Genomic DNA, 15108 nt, shown 5'->3' with positions numbered 1-15108 from the left:
GTTGTTCTGGGAAGGGTTTCCATGGCCACAGGAATCACTTCCCAAATGTGGAAAATTCATCAAAATAATTTCAAACTACAGTCTTGACTCGACACAAACATACTAAACACACGCACACACAGCTCAGCTATGTTTAATTTCAACGAGACTGAAGTGCATAGAAGACTGAGAAAAGTATGTGTCAGTACTGTAATTTCATTTCCCAGCACAATAGCTAAAGAAAGAATAGCCAAGGGTCCAATTTCTTGCCAAATCAACCCAACCCTTTACTGAAAACAGCTACAGTATGTCAACTGGATAAAGTTCTCTCTCACTGAACTCCCTCACTGAAGTCAGACAGACACAGACAGTCAGACAGACTTAAAACTTAAATGTTTATTTCTTGCATCGCAATACACAATAATGTGAAGAGTATTTTCTTTGGTTAAAGCATAAAGTATTGCCTGTGCCTCTTAGAAGCATGTCAGTAAGATAAACATGATTTGACTATTTGTTTTCAACATCGTAAGAAATTCCAATTATTTTTGGTAGCATTTTATGTTGAAGATTAAAAAAGAATTTGGTGCATTTTTCCCCATATTCCATCCAGTTCACTTTATTTTTCAAATTCCTTTTCCTGAAAACAACTTGAGAATTCAAGGAATATCAGTGAGTGTTTAGACTATTGGCCTAAATGGTATACATGATATTCCTACATGATTAACCAACTGTATTATCTGATCCACAGCTGAATCTAGCCGCTTGTCCACCCTCTCATACTGTGCATTTATGAGACAAGAAGCTTTAGCTTAACAATAGCTGATCCTCTTCTAGGACCTGGTGTGTGTGTGTTAACGATCCTTGTGGGGACCAGAAAGGATATCTATTTTAGGCTTTGGGGTTAAGGTTACAATTAGGGTTAGGGGTTAGGGTAAAGGGTTAGGGAAAATAGGATTTGTAATGGAAATCAATTGTTTGGTCCCCACAATAATAGTAAAACAAACGTGTGTGTGTGCGTGCTTATATCCTCAGTTTGCGTGGGTTCACCACCCTGCCGATGAAGAGCAGTGCCCCCGATGCCTCATCCCTCACCAGGAACAGGAAGGGGCGGTCCACGCGGTATGACAGGGGAGTGTGGACATGGCTGGAGCTGGCATACTGGGTGCCCTCTGGGGCCATCTCCATAACAACCTTATGATTGAGGCTGCCAAGCTTCACCGTCTGAGCCGTGATCTTAGTCAGGTCCGTGTCTGCCAGAAATTCGGCAAGACCTGGAGAGATGGAGAGAAAGGATGTGAGAGATATGAAGACAGAGGAGTGCAAGATGAAGAGAGAGGGAAAGAGGTACAGGCACTCACCCAGGTCAGAGAGCAGTGGCAAGAGGTCAGTGGAGTAGCTGAATTTTAGGACAGGTAGTGTAAGGGCCACATGCACGGGGTGAAGGGTCATGGAGAGGTCCTGAACAAACTCAGCCGTCAGGCTCTCCTCCACCAGGGTCATGTTCTGAGTGACATCATCAGGAAGGAACACAAACATGCTGACATCATCCTGCATCTGGATCTGAGCAATCTGGAGAGAAAGGGAGAGGGAAGGAGGAGCTCAATAGATGTTTTCCCTGAGGCAAACTTTCATAACTGGCTGTTTAACAAAGTAATAACCATTGAAAAAGTTCAATTTCTGCATCTGTACTCACTGTGCAGCCCAGGTCTGGGTCAACTCCCATCTTCACTGGGTAATTGTCCTGTTGCATCATGGGAATGCGGGCAGGCACCTCTCCATCAAGTTGGAAGTCCACCATCACTCCACTCTGACTGAACCGAGTTATCCACTTCCCTACACACAAACACAGCATTTTACAAACTGCACCCCATAAACGACTGCACACTTTGGGGATAAGGGTAGAGAATTGAACCGCAGACAGACTGTCCTTACCTTTGAAGTAGGCAGCACCGAGAGGGACCACACCAGAGTTCCGTCCCAAGGGCTTGGACATGAAGCGGTCGACCTTGCCACCCGTCTGCTGTTTGACCCAATCATTGATCTCATTCACATCTTTAGCCCCGCCCATCAGAGTCTTGGGCCGCACCCCATACTGCTTTTCCACCACGCCATAATATTCCGGCTTCAGACGCAGTCCTAGAGAGTTACACACACATACACACAAATACACACATACACACACAGGTTAACAAACATACACACAATCAAAATACACACAGACTGTTCAAAGTATCACAGAGACACATGTATGCTTATACACACACTCACTGCGGGCCAGGTAGATGCGTGCAGCGATGCTGATGCCTTTGCCAGGTGCTCTGAGTGAGGCCAGTAGGTCCCTGAGTGTGTCGTGGAGCTGAGGGTCCTGCAGGGTGTGATACCTTAGAGCTCTGTACAACCACCTCTCTGAACGATCCGGAGACGCTCCTGAGCGAGAGAGAAGGGGGGTAAATACCAGATAAATAGCAGACAATGATATAAAGTATAACAGTGCTGAGGCTAACTAACCCATGGAGAGCTGAGTGAGCACTGCAGAGATGCTGATGGGGGCCAGGAATACATTGGTCTTGGGGTCGCGACCCGCCAGGGCCCGGAAAAGGTTGTAGCCGAAGTCAGAGGTGGCGGCAGCCATCTTGGCTCTGGGCGTGGTAAAGAGCTCCACAGCTTCCTCTTCCCCTCCGGCCCCCTCTGTCTCCGACTGCACAGGATTGGTTGATCCAAAGACACAGAAAGTAAGAGAGGAGGGTTAATGGCATGGCTAGTTCATGAAGAATGAGAAAATAGAGAGATAAACTACTAGAGGATGAGGAGAGAGATTCTACAATGTCATCTCTCTGCATAAGAAAGCCAAAGGGATGGAGCGCATATAAAGAGACATGAAAGTATGAGAAAAAGAAAGGAGTATGAAGACAGAGATGTGGAGTGGTCTCACCAACTGAGCATAAGAGAGGGAGAGGAGGGCCCCCAGGCACAGCAATGGGGTCGTCCACATTATCCTGTAACACAAGCACACAATCAATTACACACACATTATTTTACAAACATACATCCAGAACTAGGCTTAATCTGTGTCTGGGAAACTGGCCCATAGAGTGTGAGTCAGACTTTCAGTTTGTGAGGGTGATTCTCTGCAGGCCAGGGCTCTTGTGGGAAAATGTGGTTTAACTTACAGTAAGTCCCTCCATCTCACCTGCTCAGCAGGGTGTGATGGAGCAATGAGTTCTCAATAAGGTCTCTCTGTCTGTCTCTCCTATCACTGTCTCTCTGTCCGCATCTCTCTTCTCTTCTTGCTCTACTAGTTGGAGATGTATAGACCTTTGTGTGTTCAGAATGAGCCCCATTACATCCTCTTACTGAGTAGAGACTTAACCATGTAATATATCCTAAACTTCTGGCTCTCCACTCACACACAGAGTGTAGCTAACGCACAACACAAGCAGAGGCAGGTTGCTGTGAAGTTCACACCTGTTTATTAGCTAGCCACACTAGCACAGCTAGTATTGGTAATGAGCTTAGTGGAGTGAATAGAGTCATACAGAGAGGTGAGCAGACAGAGCAGGGAGAAGCTGAAGGGTCACAGGAGGTGGAGATCAGAGGTTTCTTTCCCTCTTTCTTTCTCCCTCTCTCACATTCTTTCTATTTTACCCACACACACACACATACTCTCTTGTTCCCTGCCCATCTGGTTGTCATTACGGTTCTCCTGGTTTCCCGGATGAAAAAAAACCTCCATAACTGACCTCAGATCACACACTTCTCCTCCCCCTCTCCTTTCGTCTTCTCCTCCCCCTCTCCTTTCATCTTCTCCTCCCCCTCTCCGTTCTCTCTCTGCAGGCCTGATGGTTAAACCAGACACTTGATCTCTGAGTTCCAACCCAAAGCAGCCAGCCAAACCCACAGAGAGAGATCTTCCTTCTCTCTGCACTGAGGCCGTCCTCTACCATTCACGATCCCCAGCATGATGAATTTAAGCCAAAATAAAATGGAAAATGGTACAGTAGATATTGGCTGTAGGTCACACAGTCCTCTTGATCTACACACATTTTCAACCCACAAATTAAGAGTTTATTTCCAAAACGCTATATCGACCACTTTTTCACATTTGTGTTTTTTCATCAGAAATGATTGCTTATGGGTACCTTCATGTGTGTGTAAAATATTGCTGTTATCTTGTTTTTTAATTAATAGATTTTAGATATTTTTTGCAAAACGCTGCATTAGCTGGAATCTAATGTACGTATCCTGTATATTCGACTGTGATATGTGGTTGTCTCACCTAGCTATCTTAAGATGAATGTACTTCCTGTAAGTCGCTCTGGATAAGAGCATCTGCTAAATGATTAAAATGTCAAATGTAAATGTTTTATATACAGTATTACTGTATTTAATTATTTTGTATTTTTTTATCAATATTGATGTAAAGAATGTATAATCTGTACATTTCTTTATAAACAAATGCAGTTATTTGTTACATTTTACAGTTTAAAACCTAGCGGTAGCCTACTACTTATTTCTCTGAGAGTGCGTCGGAATATATAGCATTTTGCAAAAAAACATGATTATTTGTCTCTTTGAAATGAAACCATTAAGTGATATTTTAAACAAATACATGTCTGTCATTGAACAAACCCATGTGATGATTAGATAGTGAAAAAAATACACCAATAAAAACTCATATACCAACATTTCTGAAATATATAGTGTTTTAGAATTCCTTGCCCATCCTGAGGTAGCCCAAAGGTTGGCAGATGAACCAGTCAATAAAGTGCTCGGAAAGAAAGGGAACATTTTTATAGTCACACTATATAACTCTGTTTTACAAACAAGTATTCAAATGTCAATCCTGATCATGAGTTCAAGTTATCCCATTTAAAGGGTTGGTGAGTAACGGATTACAAAAAACTAACATAATCAGATACTTTACCAGCAAGAATATTGCAATCAGATTCCAGATAAAAAATACAGGTGATTACTTCTAGGATTACTTTTCAATTCAGAAAGGACGTTTATGAAAAAAATAAGACACCTTTCTATTTTCTCAATGACATTTAAATCACCATTAAAAAAAGCCACAATCAGAGACCACAATGATGACACACCAAATGCTTGGAATAAGCTTTTGTAGGTTACAGTCCAAGCTATGTCTTCCAATGAAGCGACTGCCGTCGGCATCCAAAGATTATCCAACTTGAATAAACACTTGGAGGTAAGGATGACAGCAGTGGTGTAGTCTACAGTGATACGGATATCACAGATTATTGATATTGTCACGTCCTGACCAGCAGATGGAGCTGGTGTAGTAGTTTGGGGGTCAGGACGTGGCAGTCTTGTGTGTGTCTTGTGACTCCTGATCAGGAACAGCTGGGAATCGTTGTTCCTGATTGGGAGTCATATATGTAGGAGTTGTTTGTCACTGGGGTTTGTGTGTGGTTGTTTTGCACAGCGTTTTTTTTTTTTTTTTTTTTTTTTTTTTTTTTTTAAAGCCTGCTAACTGTTGCTGCTGTCGTGTTATTGGTTTCCTGTGGATGCCTTACTTGAGTCTATTAAAGTATGAGTATTCACAGTCTCGCTGCGCCTTGGTCCTCTTCTCTCCAGTACGACATTTTCCGTGACAGATATGTAGTCTACATAACACGTTGATGTGAATCGCACTGCTGCTTTCTCATTTAACTACTTTGGGATTGTGGATGATGTGAATGTGGATGGCTGTTCACAAATGTATATGTGTATTTTAACCAAATAATGGTTGAATTGAAGAAGTTTAAGCTACCTGTCAATCATTGTTTTTGCGGCCAGGGGTGTATTCATTAAGGAAACCGTTTACCGTTTAAGAACCAAACAGAAGCATACAGAGCAAAACGAGAGTTTCTATTAGACAATTTCAGGTAGGTCTCTCCACGGTTCATTCCGTTTGCTTCCGTTTAAAAAACGTTTTGCAACAGAATAGGCATAATGAATATGCCCCAGTGGACAGCCAGTATAAAACACTCTTGCAACACAGTGCGGATCCCAGCCTATGGAATAAAAGTTTGAGGGAGTTGCTTCTAAACTCACCGTTGGTATTGTGCTACATACTGTCAAAACAAGTTTTATTTCAGATGACCACATAGGCCTTACGGACACAACTCACACACTTTTGATAGACTTAAACAGTTGTAAATTATGAAGATGTCACCAACAAAAACATAAACAACAGGCCTCTATCAAATGCAGCATATGGGATACAAGCGCTTTTCAGTAGTACTCAAAGCATGCCATTCTGAGAGCAGCATTTATTTTTCAACTCAAAGCAATGAGCCCAATCAGTCCTCTATGGCAACAAAATCATAAACAACAGAGCAGGCTAATAAGTCCTTAGTTCTGGGGTCATGCTCAGGTAAAACAGTTTGGCTAATCTATATTTCCATGTCCTATTCTTGAAGATCAAGGGGTATTAAATGAATTGTAATGACAGTAAATCTGACAGATTTTGGTTAATAATGTAAAGATATAGCCTAACTGTATTATTATCTGTTGTAGAAAGCAATGGATTAGAAGAAACCTACATAACCAACCCATAGTAAAATCCAACATCTATTTATGGCGAGCTATGTAAACTTTAATATTGATTTATCCTGCAATGTATGTTCAATTGATATGAATTATTGTCTTCTTCTAATGGCTCTTAAGCAGGTTGATGTTTATTGGGATGAGTCTTGTCCTTGAGGCAGAACTGAGCGATTTTCGCTAGATGGGCCAGCTGCAGCATCAAAATTGTCTGTGTTGTAAAAATGTATGAAAGAAAATAGCTTTTTGATCTTCATTTAAGGTTAGGGTTAGGCATTAGGGGTTATCAGTGTGGTTAATGTTAGGGTTAAGATTAGGATTAGATTGAATGACTTTGTCGCTATGCCAGCTAGCGATCACTCTGTAGAGCTGCCCCCAGAACAAGATTCATGACGAAAAAATGCTAGCCTGCACCTGTTAAGGGGAAAGTAATCTGAAAGTAATCAGATTAAGTTACAGAGTTTGGGTAATCCTAAAATTATGTTACTGATTACAATTTTGGACAAGTAACTATTAAGTGTAACGGATTACATTTTAGAAAGTAACCTACGGTGCTGAATATATGTTTTTGCCTGCGTTACAGATCAGTGGCTAATACAGGACTAGTATACATATACATTTTTTATGATGATTTTTCAGGGGGTGCTGCAGCACCCTCAGCACCCATACTTCCCGCGGCTATGCACCTAACCTTATATGTAAAGCCTTTTGGAATGTAGATTTTACATTAAATAAGAAGTACTATTTCCTGGAGACAGAAAAGGCACCACATAGTAGGAATGACCCTGGTGTATCTTCATAGTGGTCTCTGATCTGTGGTCAGACTTGCTCAGGCATAACAAACCTAAACTTGTGCCTTTTTTCAATGCTGATTTGAATGTCATTGAGAAAAGAGAAAGGTGTCTGATATTTTTTTATCGCAAACATCCTTTATAAATTTAAAAGTAATCCCAGAAGTAATCATATAGATTTTCAAAAGTATCTGTAAATCTGATTACAATGTTACTGCTGGTAACGTAACGGATTACATTTTTTTTTTTGTAATACATTACTCCCCAACTCTGCATATGATGCATAAAAGTACTGACCTTTCCAAGCGATTATGGGTCCACGTCGTCCGTACGTATGTCTCTAGCAGTCGTGTCTCCAGTGGAGTGCAGAATGTACCAGGACGATGCACACAGCCGTGAAGCCAACTTTTACCCGCCCTTCTCTGACGTAGCCTGTTGGGTGTGGCAAGAATCTGGATGGCTGTTTTGAGCGCAAGGCGCATCCATGGTCCTCCCTCACCTCCCCAAATGAACGGTGATATGTTAAATTTGACGCGCAAGCAATTGACCTGAAATGTTATAACAAATCTTAAATAAGTCCGGTTTTAATTGCATGAATGTGCTGGAGAAAATAGTTAAATTATAGGTTGTGAGGTATAAGCCTGAATCTAAATCCATTGAAAACGTTGTTATATAAAAAATCCAGTCCTGCTCATTCACATGATCACATCCACCATTCACTAAAATGTTTGAGACTTCATTTCTTTAATCAATACCAGAGGTGGGAATCATCAAAATTAGAAAGTAAGACATCACAACAAAACACAACAAATTCTGTAAGACAGACAGTGCACAGCCAAGTCTAAAAATAGCATCACATTTGAGTGTTAATCTGCACACACAGTGTAGTATGGGACAGGTCCATGGTCTCTCCTAAATCATTGGGTTGTAATCAGGGGCATTCACTGGGGAGGGGAGGGATTGTGAGAAGTCAGGTGTCGAGGGGTAGGGGCTGGGGTTGATTCTGGACTGGGAACTGTGCCAATAGATTGGGATAGGGTTTTGCTATGTGAGGGCTGGGCTCCATATGGGACCGGCTGGTCGGGCAGTGTTGCTCAGGACAGAACAGTGAGAGATGGGTTGGGGCAAGCTGGGCATCAGTGATGGTTTAGGAAGGAACTGTATGAGAGGGATTGGCACAGGAACTGGATCCTTGCCCCTCCACTTGGGCGTTGGGGTTTCCCTCTACTTCATTCAGGGGCTGTTGTTGCTCCTCCCCCCCGACAGGGACGCCACACTGCATTCTCTCACTTTGTGGCTGGTCACTCTGTACGTTGTTACTGCTATGGGGACTGTCGCTCTGTACGTTGTTGTTACTATGGGGACCATCATTCTGTACATTGCTGTTGCTATGAGAGCTGTCACTTTGGGTCCTGTTGCCATTGGGATCATCGCCGAGGGGACTGTCGATCTGCATGGGGCTGGCGTCAGGGGCTGGGTTAGTGACGGTGCCCAGGAAGATTGGAGCGAGGGAGGCGTGGTCTACCAGGGCGAACAGGAAGGGGGAGTTTACAGAAAAGATGGGAACAGAGCGCATGATGGTGATGGAGGTGGCTGCAGATGCTTCGGCCCCTTCCTCACTCAACTCCACCCCGCAGGCGTGACGCATGCTGGACACCTGCAGAGGAACCTCTGAGACACCGGACAGATTAGGACTAGAGAACAAAGAGCCCAGACCTGAGAGAGAGAGATGAGAGATATTTTGATTGACAGAATAGTAGAATACACAACGTGCTATTTCTACATTTAGCTGTGCCTCAGCAGTTTTTTGCTTGATAGGTCAGTCACTGACAGGCACTCAATTAGACATGTCAGCTAATAATTTTTAGGTTGGTAAATTAGTCAGCTATCTAAACTTGTAATAATCATGGCTGTATACCAACAGGGCACGCAGGGCACGTGCCCAGGGGCCCTGAACTCCAGGGGGCCCCCATTGATTTTGTTAGTCACTCTCAATCAGATATCATATTAACATGGCATAAATAAAAATGTGTAGAATTACAGGAAATTTGCTTTAAACTGCCCAAATGTCTCTCAGCCACATGGCAAAATGAGTAAAATTGCATGAAATGTGTTACAAAATTGCAACATTTTCTCTCCACCCTAGGGTAAAATGTGTGGAATTGCCGATAATGTACTTTAAACCTAAAATGTTCTCTTCGCCGTCAAGAAGGGGACCACTATAATGTTTTTCCCACGAGGTACGGGGGCCCCCTTGTCTCACATCAGAAGGCTTCACTCCTACGTGATGAATGTCCCTCAACCGATCTCTCTTGTAGATGGCGTGGAACTCATCTCTAAAAATCAAGATTTTGCCCATCCACCTAACACTAGTTCCTAATTCTGAAAATCACTCTGCTCTCGTTAGCTACTGGCTACTATGGCAAACCATGCTCGATCACCTGAGTGAACTTGTTCCAGCGAGCAGCCTAGTCCAAGCTTGTTTGACTGGCCGTACGGTAGCATCCCTGCCTTTCGTTTCATCTGGATTGATTTGAGACTGGTTCAGCCAGCAAGCAGACACTAGATAGCTAACGCTTAGGGCCCCTAAAAAGGCTAGGGCTGGCCCTGCCTGTCCGTTTATAGCTCACTTAAACTATGACTAGGGCTTAAACTATGACTCAAGTTTTTCCAGACCACGTGATCTGACAGAGGAAAAACCCCTGGCCAAAACGATGTAACTTTCTGTGCTAGTTTCTAGACAGATGGGTTGCCTCCCAGAACGTACCAATGTTCCAGCATACACGTCTGTACTAGGACCAAGGTCAGTTTGTCAGAGAGGAAAGAGCGGAGCTGTAGCTAGCTAGATGGAGCTGGAGGAGGATATTTTCAATTAGTGTATTTCACAAGTGAGTAGTTTGCATGCGCCATGACGGTAGCATTACAAGCTAAAAACCACTGACTGGCTGTGGCTAAAATTACCCTAGCTATCTGCATCCACATTGTGTGTCCGTCATATTTCTGAGGGGATTCTTTTTAAACCCCACCAACCAAAACAAGTGATTTGTTGGGAGAGTTGTCTGTCTTTAAAAGCACCTTCTCAGAATTGGCCAAGAGAATCAGACATGATTCCCAGACCTAGTGCTGTTGCCCTAGGTCATTTCTGACACTACTTCTGTTCTCACCCATGCTGGTCAGCGCCTCCTGTAGCTCTTGGCGGTACTGCAGGGTGAACTTGGGCAGTTGGACCTGCATGGTCCTCTCCTGAGGTAGACGTCTGTACAGGTCAGAGATATTCAGCTTGGCAACCAGCGATGACACGTTTCCTCTTCCTGGCAACGGCATCACTACCAGAAAGCTGGTGTTTCCCTTAAATGGAAAACGTGCAACCTGCAAACACAGAAGGGGGGTGGAGAGAAACATTTTAGAGAGGGAGACTGCACCAACTGCACTGTAGAGAGATTGAGAGGAAGAGAATGGAGGTGAGAGTGTGGTGGAGAGAACAATACGTTTTACTGTCTACGTTTCAACAGCAAGGACTTTTCAAAACAAGTCTCCAGTAGAAAGTGTTCTGTGTGAAAAGATTGAAAGGGAAGATGGAGACAGAATCAGACGACAGAACACATACAGCTAGCCCAGCTCACCTGAGCCCCAAGCTCCCCGTCTTCTAACAGGCTCAGTGGATACTTGGCTGACCGCATCATGTCTACATGGACAAAGTTCTTATTGTCCAGGTAGAAGACATCCTTCTGTGTGAACTGAGGGTCGAAGCGAGACTCCCACTCACCTACCAGTGACAGCAGGAGAACATGCCACACAATTGTAAAAAGTAGACACTTGTATACAGTTTCAAAGACGTTATTTTAAACAAGGAGTGAAAGGGCTTACCTTTGAAATACACAGCATTGATAAGCATGAGCACCACATCATGCGGAATACTGGGTAGGAAATTGGTCATGTGACCTTTGGTGGTGTCTTCCACCCATTGGTTGACATCTTCCACTGAGATCAAGGGGGCAGGCTCTGATTTGTAGTTACGCACGGATTCTGCAACAAAGGACTGGTACACCTCAAACTCTGAGAGAGAAAGAGAGAAACAAATATATAACACATATAAATATACACCAAAAGAGTCCAAAACATTGTCAGACCTTTACTGCATTAACAAAGGCAGAATGGGTGCGCTTTATAATTATGTCAGTAGACTGCCATTTTCTGGCACAGAGCTGCAACACTGAAATATACACATAAACACACACACACACACACACTTACTCACTCACTCACCTGGGCGCAGGTACATGCGTGTGGCCACCTGTAGGGAGGTGTTGGTGAGGTGTTGGACCAGGCTGCCCAGGGATTCATGGTAGCAGGGCACGGTGTGGGCGTGTAGAGAACTTAGCAGCAACTTCTGTGTCTCGTTACGAGCTCCTGATAGGGGCATCACAAGGAGGCAATGACCATGTTTTGATTACATTAATTCTTTGAGACAAAAGTTAAGTCATAAGCAGACACAAACATACACTTACAATCTCACAGATACATACTCACTCTTGACATTATACATGTCTCTCTCTCTCACACACACACACACACACACACGTGCCTCACCCAGTGTGAGCTGTGCTAGTGCAAGGGCCACGCTGAGGGGTGATATGATGACGTTGGGTTGCTCTGGCCCTGTCTGCAGGCTGTCCAGTAGCTGCCTGCCCAGTCTCTCTACAGCACCCCCTACTGACCACCGGGCCTCCTGGCTGAACACCTGCTCCCTGCAAGAGTGGTCCTCAGTAGCTACCGTACCTGTCTCATCCTGAGAGAGAGAGAGAGAGAGAGAGAGAGAGAGAGAGAGAGAGTGTCTAGGGGTTGGACTGTAGAAACTAGGGTAGGGTTAGGGTGCTTTAAAAGTCTTGTAGTCAATACTTTTCTAACTTAAGGTTAGATATTTAAGGAAGGTTGATGTGTTTTGGGGTGAGGTTATGGTTGGCCCTCTTACAGTCAGTCCCAGCCAACAGAGGCAGAGCAGCAAGAGTACAGGCAGATGCAGCTTCATATCCCAACAGCTAGCCTGCAATACAGAACAAAGAAACCTGTACAATAATATAACATATATTCAAAGATACAGGTTCTATCTAGGACCATTTAAGAGAAATAGTCTGAGGCAGATGTAAAAAGTTTATTAAATGACTAAGGTTTGCTTGTATAGAAATAGATACACATACAGAATACTTTGACATGAACACAAAAAGCTTGTTAGATCTCAGTTCCTTCTAAAGTGCAACAGTGATTTCACCCAACTAGATTTCACAGGACTATATTGACCTAGTTAGGCTACACACAGTGACCAAAAAACAGTGACAACTAATACTTTCCTTAAGGGAGGGCGCTAGCAACAGTGCTGGGATCCAGAAGCGAGCAAAGCCTCTCCCAACACAAATCAACTGGAAACAACTTTTCAGAACAATGGACCACACCCCAAACATTTCTTCACAGACAGCATGAGCATGTTCACAAAATGGTTTCTCATAGAAATAGAGCTAGACAGCAACAACGCTGCACAACCTGTGCACACACTCTGGGAGATTGTCAATTGGGCAAAAGTCTGTCCTCTTTTAATTCTTTAGTAGGCGAAAACAAGTGTCTGCTCCCCTCTTCGATCGCCTACTTCGACAGAGGATGTACAGGAGTATCCTCACAGCAGGTAGCACGGAAGTGTTTTAAAATACACCACGCCCCTTTGAATCAGCTGTTTTCTTCTCAAAGGAGTAAAGCCTGCACACTTTTAAAAAACAATATGCTACTTATCCTTTTATCTTTAAAAGCTAAATTAATTTTTATCACTTTACACATTTATTTTAGGATTCCACCCCTGTAAATGTAATTTGCCTGGTGACGCGAAAGAGTAGAAATGGAGAGTCTCATTTAATAAAAACAAATTTGTTTCCTGTCTCCAGCTGGAGGAGAGCAAAACATTTTGCAACAGAAACTATTTACTCTAAAGGGAAAATGTTTTGCAACAAAAACAGGAGTTTCTATTGGACAAATATAGATAAGTCCCTCCCCGTTTTGTTCCGTTTGCTCTGTTTGCTTCCGTTTGGTTTTTAAACGGTAAAGGGTTTCTGTAATAAATACACCCCTGAAAAGGACTATGGGGTGCTTTTATCAGAGAGGAAGAGGCGAAGCGAGAGGGTCCACTTGGGAATACAGCGATAAGCAGACCATATGCCTTCCCACCTTTGGGACAACAACGCCCATTGTTAGGGCGGAGACAAGACCGTCTCGTCATCATATACTGTACAGTATCTCTGCTTTTATACATTTAACATGTTTAACACCAATTAGAGTCCCCTGGGAAACATGGACCCGAAACTATGGTTCCTACCCTGTCACTCTGGGCTTCTTCGACATTGCATTCGACAGTACAAGCGACTGCCGACAAAAAACCTTGCATCATAAATAACTACTCATTATTATTTGTAGATCAGTCAGTCACAATTTACCCATGATACATTATGGTTTTGATCCTCTAGAACACAGCCAATAACTTAAATATTTAAGATTCAATAACAGTGATAATCAATGCGTAAGAATTACTGAACCCCTCACTTTTACAGAGCAATAACAGAGTACATATTGCTGCTGGACATGGCAACACCAGCGAACACTGATAGGTTGAGAGGAAATGAGAGCCAATCAAAAGCATGATTGCTTGGCTAGTGGTCAGTGTGGCATTGCTTTAGTCGGGGGTCTATACTGCAGAGATGTGTGGTGTTTTGCTCTGGGATCAACTGTTTGTCAGAGGGCCAAAGGTTTCTGTTTCACTGCTAAAGTCCACAAACAGCAAACACTGGCCTCACGACTGCAATGGGTTCTCTATGGATGCAATGGTAGTATTCGTGTTTATATATATATATATATATATATATATATATATATATATATATATATATGTATATGTATATGACTCTGCTTAGAATCATTAGCATTCATAGACGTAGTAGAAATAGTGGTAGTAGTGATGTCTTGATTGGTGATTTGAGTGTACATTTACATTTACAAAGGGCTCTTTAGTCTTTTTTTAAAGATTGAATTTGATTTTAAACAGTTTGTGCTATTATTATATCACTAGTAAACTAATAGCTACAGCCATACATCTAAATCATGTTCCAAATAGCTTTAAATGAAGAGCACTTACTATACTAGAATTATATGGTTTCATACACTGTGTCAAAAAACCTAACACCAGATACTATCCCTTCCAAATGAATCGAGGTGGAGAAAACTTACCCAGCCGACGTTTGGTCAGGGGATAGGTGATATAGGCAAATAGGATTAGGATATAGACAGATAGAGAGTCAGACAGGCACGGTGAGTGTTCCCCTAGCTGGATCCTGTAGTGCCCAGTACTCTACACTGTCAGCCCCCTCATTGCCCAGTTAATGTTCAACTCTGAATTGATTCAGCAGAGCCACTACACAACCAGAAAATGTAAATATGTAGATATGTGACCCACAGGTCAAACCTGCCTTTATAAGAGCCTTTCTCCCCTCATTCCATAGAAATGTCACTCATCTGAAACATTTAACAGGTGTAATAAATGTAAAAGTTGCCAGTAGCACAATATGTTCACCTTTCTGCTCTCATCAGATCAGTGGTTTCCCTTAGGGAGGATGAAATATGTATTTTTTAAATGTCCATCAGAATCTTAATATCTACCGTCTAGTAAGGACCTCTATGTTTTTCTATTTTTCTCAGAGGAGGATGGGGTTGCCGTTTGGATTGTGATATTATTTTTGCTGACCTACAAACACATTTT

The 15108-nt window shown here is 42.8% G+C and overlaps 2 protein-coding genes across 3 annotated transcripts; both read right to left on the bottom strand.

The window, feature by feature from the left end:
- Positions 1-360: 360 nt before the first annotated feature.
- On the bottom strand, positions 361-7817 carry LOC106603571 (pigment epithelium-derived factor). The gene is made up of 8 exons (XM_014197431.2): positions 7614-7817; positions 2912-2975; positions 2488-2677; positions 2248-2406; positions 1912-2115; positions 1673-1812; positions 1338-1548; positions 361-1250 (listed from the first exon to the last, which is right to left on the bottom strand). The coding sequence occupies exons 1-8, from the start codon at positions 7796-7798 to the stop codon at positions 1000-1002; spliced, it is 1404 nt and encodes a 467-aa protein (XP_014052906.1). The 5' UTR covers positions 7799-7817; the 3' UTR covers positions 361-999.
- Positions 7818-8036: 219 nt separating this feature from the next.
- Positions 8037-14747, bottom strand: LOC106603572 (alpha-2-antiplasmin). 2 transcript variants are annotated; one of them, XM_014197432.2, is made up of 8 exons: positions 14580-14747; positions 12289-12360; positions 11907-12105; positions 11583-11726; positions 11184-11372; positions 10940-11082; positions 10481-10685; positions 8037-9032 (listed from the first exon to the last, which is right to left on the bottom strand). In XM_014197432.2, the coding sequence occupies exons 2-8, from the start codon at positions 12343-12345 to the stop codon at positions 8464-8466; spliced, it is 1506 nt and encodes a 501-aa protein (XP_014052907.1). In that variant the 5' UTR covers positions 12346-12360; positions 14580-14747; the 3' UTR covers positions 8037-8463. The 2 variants fall into 2 exon arrangements, with proteins under 2 accessions (XP_014052907.1, XP_045573051.1); XM_045717095.1 differs by having other exon boundaries at positions 12289-12382; positions 14580-14707.
- Positions 14748-15108: the final 361 nt, after the last annotated feature.

Source organism: Salmo salar, chromosome ssa04 (genome assembly GCF_905237065.1).
Source record: "Salmo salar chromosome ssa04, Ssal_v3.1, whole genome shotgun sequence".
Classification (NCBI taxonomy): domain Eukaryota; kingdom Metazoa; phylum Chordata; class Actinopteri; order Salmoniformes; family Salmonidae; genus Salmo; species Salmo salar.
The sequence above is the reverse complement of the archived record's forward strand: the minus strand, read 5'-3'. Positions and strand labels throughout refer to the sequence as shown.